The following is a 9,757-nucleotide window of genomic DNA, read 5'->3' as shown; positions in this document are numbered from 1 at the left end:
CAGCAGGGGTCCAATGTTGCCCTTGATTTTCCTCCGGCTCCCCACATATTTGAAAGCCTCTGATTCGATTCAGAGAGATTCGGAGAGATTCAGTGATTCAGACATTGAAATAGTAAATAGTAACCAAGGGCCAAATTCTATTCTGTGCAATCCCACTGATGGGAAACAGGTAAGAATTATGACCTTGATTCAGTAATATTTAGGCATGTGCTTTACTTTAAATGTATTTTCCTACTGAGATTAACAGAATTATTTTTGCATTTAATGTTAGGTATGTGCTTTAAGACACTACTGAATTGAGGCTTATTCCAGGAAAATAGTAATATTTACTGCTTAGTTGGAATCACAGAATGAATGCACTGATCACTGCAAAGGGTCTAATTTCTTCTCCTTTATTTTAATATAGAGGGGAAACTAGATGTCAAAATTAGAAAATGCATTGTTATTGATATTTGGATTCACCACCAAAAGGATACACATTCAGCTTAAGAAATAGGTATGTGTAAATTTAAAAGACATTGGATAAGTGATAATTGCAAATCTTTTACCAGTCTTAAAATTTATACTGAAAATTAATGGATCTATACCTACATTTCAGAGGTTGATGGGTGATTGAGATGAAGAGAGTATGAAGAAAATGCATTCTGTTTTGCTGAAGAAACTAAAGTAATTAATAAACCAAAGGTAAGAGCACTGTTACTATCAGTGATTTTGCATTTTATATTTAATATTTTAAAACAGTATTTCTCTTACTAGCAACTGGATTTCTACCTGGAGCGGACACTGATGGTCTAGCAGTTTGTTGAGGTCTGATACTAAATTCAAAATAAAAAGGAAGACAGAATATAGAGTAAACAAAAAAGTTTGCTTAATTAAATAGTTTCTAATTATCAAAATTCAGTTACCTATCTATAGTTACCTATCTATAGTTCTTATTATAATACTTCAGTTCCCCATAAGACAAAGAAATACATATACTTAGCTATAAATAATATCATATGTGTGTAGCACCCACACACACATTTAGTTGCTGTATATTGTGTTTTTATGTGGGCAAGATGGCCCTCTCACATGGAAAGCTGGGGCCTGTGTCTGGGTAAAATATGTAAAACCCTCTGGCCTCAGTGGGCAGAGGAAGCAGGGGATTCTTCAGGCAGAATAAGAGAAAGACTTCAGTGTGGCACTCCTGACTGGACAAGGCCAGGGTGATGCCATGCAAACAGAGAACAGTTAAGAAGCTCTAAAATGTATAAGCACTCACCAACTCATAAGTAAACTACCATTTGTTTCTACACATGTGTCAGCAGCAAGAGGAATATCAGGGAAAGTGTGGGTCCCTTACTGAATAGGGGAGGCAACCTAGATGATGCGGAAAAGGCTGAAGTATTCAATGCCTTTTCCACCTCAGTCTTCACAGGCAAGGTCAGCTCCCACACTACTGCACCAGGCAACACAGTTAAGGGAGAGGGTGAGCAGCCAACAGTGGTTAAAGAACAGATCTGGGACTTTTTAGAGAAGCTTAGATGTGTAAAAGTCCCTGGCTCCCACAATGCATCAAAGGTTGCTAAGGGAGCTGGCTGATGTGACTGCAGAGTCACTGGTCATTACCTTTGAAAACTTGTGGTGGTTGGGAGAAGTCCTGGATGATTGGAAAATAGCAAATATAGTGCCCATCTTGAAGAAAGTGGAAGAGGAGGAGTCAAGGTACTACAGACTGATCAGCCTCACCCCAGTTCCTGCAAAAAATTACAGAGCAGGTCCTCAAGGAATCTTTTTCCAAGCACTTGTAGAAGAAGGTGATTAGGAACAGTCAGCATGGATTTAACAAGGACAAGTCCTGACTGACCAACCTGATTGTCTTCTGTGATTAAATGACTGGCTCTGTGGGTATGGAGAGACCACCAGCGGAGGTGATACATCTCGATTTTAGCAAGGTCTCCAACAACATTTTCACTAGCAAACTAAGGAAGTATGGGTTGGGTGAACGGACTGTAGAGTGGATAGAAAACTGGTAATTAGTCTCAAAAGGAGCCCACCAACACCAATGACTCAATGTCTAGTTAGCAGCTGGTAGGGTCTACTTAGCAACAGGGGTTGGTCCTAGGACTGGTTTTGTTAAATATCTTTATCAACAACTTGGAAGATGGGATGGCATGGACCCTTGGCAAGTTTTCAGATGATGCCAACCCGGGGCGAATAGTAGATATGCTAGAGGGTAGGGTTGGGATTCAGAGAGATCTTGTCAAATTGGAGGACTGAACCAAAAGAAATCTCATGATGTTTAGTAAGGAGAAGTGCAAAGTCCTTCTTAGGATGGAATATTCCCATGCACCGGTATGGGCTGGGAGTTGGCTAGCTAAGCAGCAGCTCTTCAGAAAAAGACCTGGGGGTTACAATGAACAAGAAGCTGAGTATGAACCAACAGTGTGCCCTTTTTGTGATGAAGGATAACATCATACTTGCTTGCATTAGTAGGAACATTGCCAGCAGATCAAGGGAAGTGATTATTCCCCTCTATTTAGCACTGGGGAGGCCACATCTGGAGTACTGTGCTCAGTTTTGAGGCCCCCACTACAGAAAGGATGTTGACAAATTGGAGAGAGTTCTGTAGAGGACAGTGAAAATGGTGAGGGGGTGGGGCATGTGACTTCTGAGGAGAGGCTGAGAGAACTGCATTTATTTAGTCTGGAGAAGAGAAGACTGAGAAGAGATTAATATCAGCCTTCAACTACCTGAAGGGTGGTTCCAAAGAGGAGGGAGCTAGACCTTTCTCAGTGGTGACAGATGACAGAACAAGGAGCAATGGTCTCGAGTCAGAGCAAGGGAAGTTTAGGTTAGATATTAGGAAAAACTTTCTCACTAGGAGGGTAGTAAAGCCCTGGAATTGGAATTGGTATTGGCAATTTAATACTGATCTGATGTAATTCACAGTTAATCATTTAACTTAACAACATAAAAAGGGATCTGATCTTAAATTCTTTAAATTTCCCAGGAATTGGAACTTGTGGTAGAGGTGATATCTTTTGTTAGATCAACTAGATTTTTTGCAAAAAAACTTTAAATTTCCCATTGAATTATTTGCCATAAATTCTACCTTGTTCTGAGAGTGAACAATGCAATAGCTTGCTGCAGGATCTCCATAACAAATCAAACTTCAAGTTTCTAAGCCTTACTATTTTTTTTATATCAGAGAGAGAAAGAGACATAAATTTTTTTTATATCAAAGAGAGAAAGAGACATAAATTCTCTAAATAGACTTTTGCCTGGCAATCAAACTCCTTGGCATACCTCAAAACTCCTGATATTCAAATTCATATTCTGTCTATCACTTCAGAAACTCACCTGAAATTATTGCAAAATAATATAATCTGAACACTTTCCTTTATACCAAATTATATTTTTTAATAAGGGGGAAAAATGTCACTAATCCAGGTTAAAACAAAACTTATTTCTTAATGATTAGAACCATTATATAAATAGACTTGCTGGGACCAAGTTCAGATGTGGTTATAGAAAAAAAATCACCTTTCCTTTCCTTCATTAATGCAGTAATGACCAAAGGTGAAACTCCATTTAATTTATTATTTGCTTGCTTTTAGCTACCAAATGTATGCACAGTGCTTTAGTATAGTCTCAACTGGTTATTAGAATAATGTTATGCACTTCGATGCAAAGAAAAAGGGATTTTAATAAGGTATCCTTCTGCACCCAAATAAATCTCATTTTCTTACGCACATAATATGACATTCTTATGCCACACAAATTGTTTTTTATTGGAATAAAGACACAAAAGTTTGGATGTTCCAGGTTTAGATATCCTGCAAGTTCATTTTTTTCAAATTTATACCATGTCCCAAGAAATCACAATGCATGTCTGAAAGTTTGCTGACTGAATGAATGCAAGACTACTCTGTCAGCATGTTAAGGCTAGTAAATATTGCTGAGACTGCTCTTCTTGCACTAATTTCAACCAATTTAGCAATAATGTGGTATATACTGCAAATCTGCAAGCAGAATACATGATGATTCATCTGGCTTTGAATGCCATATTGCTGCAACTAAGACAGAAGAATGTGCTAATATCCCAGCAAAGTTCTCCAGGGCATCTCTCTAGAAGCAGAGAAAGTCAGAGTTCCCTGCTTACAGAAATGGGCCCCCAGCAATTTCTGAGAACCCTGGAAATTGCCGGAGGCATATCTCTGCTAACAGGGAACACACTGCCTATCATCCCGCAAGATCAACGGGCAGGACAATGGGTGAAAGGGAAACTGGCATGACATCAGAAAACATTTTGGTAAAGCTAAAAAACATACTGGGTCCATTTACACACAAATACAGAACATGGAATAAAAAAACAAATAAAAGTAGAATTTCTTGCATTAATTTAAACTCTATACATTAATTTTAGACCAAGGGTAGGCAAAATGGCAGATCCAGCTGGCGGTCAGACTTAACTACCCAGCAGCCCTTGTCTGTTGCTTCACTTGATTTCCATAGGGAGCCCAGGAGCAGCAGGGCTATGACAGCATAGGGCCAGGTTTTCCATGGAGATTTACCAAAGAAGTTCTGGCAGGGCATGCAGCTGGGTGGGGAGCTGCTCTGGTACCAGGGCTGAGATTTTGTGGTGGTGACAACGTGGTTTAGAGCTGGGGCAGGGCCATGATCTGCTGCTGCACACCTCTGCCTGAGGTGTGCAGGCAGTGAATCAGAGCTCTGCCCTAGCTCTGGTCTGCGCTGTCACTGCCACAAGATCCTGGCCCTGGCCCTGGCCCCAGAGCAGCTCCTCACCCAGCAACACACCTGCCAGCACTATTTGGACAGGTCTCCATGGAAACCTTTGCCCTGCGCCCTGGTCTCCCATGGAAGCCAGCTGCAGCAACACGGGCAGAGGCTGCTGAGAAATGGAATTTGCCGCAAGTCTGATCTGGCCCATGGACCAGACTTTGCCTGCCCCTGTTTTAGATTTAAATTAGTTGGAAATACTCTTTGTAATCAAAGTATTGTTGCTATGTGAAGCCTCTTACCATTGTGCTGGATGTATTTGTTGCATTGCCTTCTTTAGAGATTCTTCCAACTTTGCAATCTGCATAACATATTCCAAGATGTAATACAGTTCAGTTAGTTTAATATACAAAGTGATTGTCAAACACCTAATTTTATAAAGAAGTTATTGATTATGTCTCAGTTATTTATTTTTAGATATTATACCCATGTCAGTATATTATGTACCATATATACCATATTCCATATACCATATTTCAATATACTATAACATGCCCAGCAAGTAAACTGGGAGGGAGGGGGAGGGGGGCAGATTGAGGCCCCAGCGGTCAGGTAGGAAATGAAGCGGGGCATTGTCCAGGGGCACGGAGGCTCCCACTTCTGTGTGCACCACAGTGGAGGCCCTGGGGGTATGCCCCCCTGATCTGCGCAAGGGGTGGAGACAGCTGCCACTGCATGCTTGGCTTTGTGCCCCACTGCCTCAAGAGCCATGCAACACCATGTGTGTCCCACCATGGGGCTGGCGGGGGGTGTGGCACAGCCCAGCAGCAGCAGGCACATGGTGTTGCACTGCTCCTGGACCAACTAGAAGCACACAGACCAGGTGGCATGTGCCCCCTGGGCCTCCGCCAGGGTGTGCACAGTGGTGGGACCCCTCCCCCCCACGCCACTGGACGAGCAGCCCTAGATCCAACTGTCCCACCCCAGCCTGGCCAGGTCCCCATTCATCCCTGCCCCTGCCCCACTCCCTCACCACAAGGGCCTTGATCTGGCCTCCACGCTCCTTCCCCGTTGGAGTAGACTGGTACTTGCCATTGTGTAGCATGAATTTTTGCATATTAGTTATTATGTTTAAATAATAATAGTATTGAATTAATCAACCTCTATGATTGTATGAACAACTAAAACTCCATTTTGTGCTTTTCCCTGCTTGACATGAATAGATGAACTTCTTATGCTCTGTGTATGTGAGTGTCTGTGTGAGAGGGTGAATGGTGAAAGAATGGTAACTATTTGCATGAAAACAGAAGAAGATTTAACTGATTGTGTAAGCAACAAGGCACCATTGTATAAGTTACCAGACAGTAAGCTAATTCATGGATGGCTGAAAAACTCATCTGTGATCAGGTGCAAAGAAGATAGTTAAAAAAAGGAATTTTGCACATCCTGCCATTTGAACTACACAATACTTCAAGGCAGAGATACCAGCTACAATTCTTCAAAGGCACAATACTTCAAGGCAAAGATCAAAACTGATATACCAACTCTGAAATAACCAACTTTACTAAAATTACCTCATCAAAGATACCAACTTTACTGTACTGACCTCAAGTTGAGATAACCAGAAGAAACAATCTCTAAAGACTGAGCATGGAAAAATCCCAATGCTGAACAAAGAGTTGAAATCTCTGTAAGTGAGATGCAGACAAGCCAAGATGGGTAATCCACTCTCTGCAACCTCATGGAGCACAGGCATGCATGTCTGTTCTTTCCCCACTTCTATCACCCTCAATAAGCCTGGACCTGGCCATCCAGTGCTAATATTGAGTAACAGCTGCTGGTAACTATAACAATTGGAGTCAATGGAAGTGGAGTGGGGAGAGAGAGCACATCGGTGATTTATAAGCACCTGTTCCCTGCAGCTGTGCATCGCTTGGGGAGTGATGTCATAGGCCTGCGCCCAGAGGCAGATAAAAGGGAAGGAGTGGAGCCATGCAGAGAGGGAGGGCAGAGCACTGTGGCTGCAATAGACCCCACTATGTTGGATCCAGGAAGAAACTTAGCTGGATCCCTAGCCTGGAAACCCAGAGGGGTTTCCAGCCACCCCATGACCCAGGATCACTTGGAGGGAGACTCCTTGTGGATCCTGGCACCCACTATGTAGTGCTAGCTCTAGTCTCCCCCAATGCTCTAGCTCTTTGACAGATCTATTTGTCATCGCACTCTACCCTCAACACCTGTACTTGTTCCTAGTACTGGATTCTGTCCTTTCCCCAATCCCTCATTCAATATTGTTTCCCCATACAACTGCCTCCTGGCAGTACCTATTCTGTTCCAGTCACTTTCAATATGCCTGCCATCCCAGACTCCTTGCTCAGCCAATCCTAGCTCTTTTTCCTACTTCTCATCCTTCAGTGCCAGGCTCAAATTTTTTATCTTTTCTCTGGCATTTAGATCAGGCAGCTTCCTCCTCTATGCTGCCTGCATGCCAGCTTGGGGGTGGGGGAATCACTGATAACAAAAGATGTGGCCAAAGCATTAGAACTTTGCAAAGAAGAAATTTCAAGAATGAACCTGTATAAAACAAATGCAAAAAGAATTACCCCATTTTGGCTGTAATCTTCCCAAAGAATGTACTGTAATGCCGACGTGCAGCATGAAACAATTCAGCCTATACAGTTACAACTGAAAGAAAAAGATCTTATAATTGGAAGGGTCAGGCAACCTTAATAACAGGAATCAGCTTCCCTAAATCAGTTTCTAAATAAAAGCCAAAACAATAAGACAAACAAAACAAGCAAGCAAAATCTCAGAAATCAGACCTTTCCTCTGTAGTACGCTAATAACCTTCTTCTGTGTCTTTCTTGAAATTCTGAAATCTAAAAATAAATTGTGGGTAGTAGCATTATTAGTGCATTTGTTATAGTAATTTCTATAACGTCAACAAACAGAAGCAGAAGAAAAATGTTTGATGCAACTCTCATTCTTTTTTTATAAAAGTTCATTACATCCTTTAGGTATAGATCCCAGGGAGATCTATACATCCAGGTCAGCATCAAGGAAACAACTAAGTATTACCACATCTATATGTTTGAATTTTGTTTCATCTACCCAGTAGCTAGGAAAGTTATTTTATTGAATCTTTTTAAGACTGTTTGACATTAAGCAAGAGAAAAAAAGAGGGGCAGTTTGCCTACAGTGTTTGAAAGCCATGAATTTATTCAAAAGAGAGATAAGCACACACACATACATACACAAAATCAATGGCAATATAAAATGTATTGTGTCTTATTGTCAAGTATAACTTGTCTTATAAAATATTTAGTTAATTTAAAAAAAAAAGGATTGCAAAACACAGCAGGTGATTATGACATTAGTATATAGTAAGTACCTCCCGCTGAACTCCTCAGTATAATCACCAACTACTTGGAAAGAGGTATAATTTGGCAAATTTGAAAAAGTAGCAAGTTATAAACTCACACGTCAGGTTATTAATTTTATTTCTACACTTGATTAAACACATTATGCATTTTACAGCATCTGGAAAGCCTAGCTATAACTACAATGATTTCATTCTGCTTGCTACAGAGTATTTTTTTTCCCAGGACTCTTGGAGAGGCAGTAAAAAGAAACATAACCTTGCAGTTAATTTCATAATTTCTATTTATTAAAATAAACTTTCAGTCCAGGCTTGGCAAATACAATTGTGCAACTGATTATGAGCTTAGGATGTGATCTGTGGCCTGCAGGTCAGAGGTATGAGAGTAAGAGAGGGAGTAAGAGAAACTGCTGATTGATCATTTCAGCTGGAAGAGAAATGAGCAAGCCAGATGTTAGCTGATTTTGGATGTGTCAAAGTGTGGCATGAGGTGTGAAACTTCAGTGATGGGGAAACAAATGCTTGGGAACATGTTAAAGTGTGATTAATAAACAGATTGTGAATATAAAATAGAGGAAAAGAAAGGAATATCCTGTACAATAAAATCCAGACTGCCAGTATCTATACCGCACTACTCAGCTATGTGACCTGCCATAAATAAATAGGTAAATAATTTTATAAGGAAAAATCCAGACAGTCCTTTTTTAACTTACATAATTAGGAATAAATTTCACATTGTACACATACATACTTTATTTATCTGGTCTACACTTAGAAACTTCTGTGAGTTTTTACATACTATTTTTTTATTCTCTCCCTTAAGTTTAATTTTTTGCCATAATTTGTTTTGACCATAGTGATTTAAATCACCTTGTTTATATTTACAATAGATCTAATCTATAATAGATCCGTGGGGAACACGGCACAGGGGACACAATGGTGGGAGTCTACTACAGACCTCCCACCCAAAGTCCTGAGCTTGACCAGGAGTTTGCCTGGGAACTGGCTGAGGCCGCATGCTCCAGGACCATGGTTGTCATGGGTGACTTCAATTACCCGGACATCTCATGGGAGGAACGCTCAGCAAAATCTGAGCGGTCGCAAAGCTTCCTCTCGTGCGTGGATGACCTCTACCTGACTCAAGAAGTCTATGGGCCAACGAGAGGCAAAGCGTTGCTCGACCTGGTGCTGGCTACTGGGGATGACTTAGTTGGCGACCTAGTGATCGATGGGATGCTGGGTGACAGCGGCCATGAGCTGATCACCTTCACCATCCGCCGAAAAGCTGGCAAGTCAGTCAACACGGAAGTCCTTGACTTCAGGAAAGCCGACTTTGACAAGCTCAGGAGGCTTGTCAGTGAGGCCCTAAGGGACCATGACCACGAGAGAGGGGAGTTCAAGAAGAGTGGTTGCTCCTCAAGGGAGCGATCCTCAAAGCACAAACTAAGTCTATTCCCTCTCGGAGGAAAGGCAGCAAGAGGGCACAGCAGCCCCCTTGGCTCTCCAGGGACCGGGCAGACCTCCTGAGGTTAAAAAGAAAGGCCTACAAAGGATGGAGGATGGGAGTCACCTCCAAGGAGGATTATTCTGCACTGGTCCGGTCCTGTAGGGAGCAGACCAGGAAAGCCAAGGCTGCAACTGAACTCCAACTAGCTT

At 41.6% G+C, this 9,757-nt stretch overlaps 1 protein-coding gene across 1 annotated transcript in view; it reads right to left on the bottom strand.

Moving 5' to 3' along the window:
- RNF212 (ring finger protein 212) overlaps positions 1 to 9,757 on the bottom strand; it is a 31,147-nt gene that overhangs the window by 13,769 nt on the left and 7,621 nt on the right. Inside the window, exons 4-7 of the mRNA XM_025215129.1 lie at positions 7,545 to 7,601; positions 5,025 to 5,083; positions 754 to 815; positions 592 to 661 (exon numbers count right to left, since the gene is read on the bottom strand). Of these exons, the coding sequence (XP_025070914.1) occupies positions 592 to 661; positions 754 to 815; positions 5,025 to 5,083; positions 7,545 to 7,601 (248 nt within the window). The remainder of the gene's footprint in view (positions 1 to 591; positions 662 to 753; positions 816 to 5,024; positions 5,084 to 7,544; positions 7,602 to 9,757) is intronic.

This window comes from Alligator sinensis, unplaced genomic scaffold (genome assembly GCF_000455745.1).
Source record: "Alligator sinensis unplaced genomic scaffold, ASM45574v1 scaffold214_1, whole genome shotgun sequence".
NCBI classification, from domain to species: Eukaryota; Metazoa; Chordata; order Crocodylia; family Alligatoridae; genus Alligator; species Alligator sinensis.
This window is presented reverse-complemented; position numbering and strand designations above follow the sequence as displayed.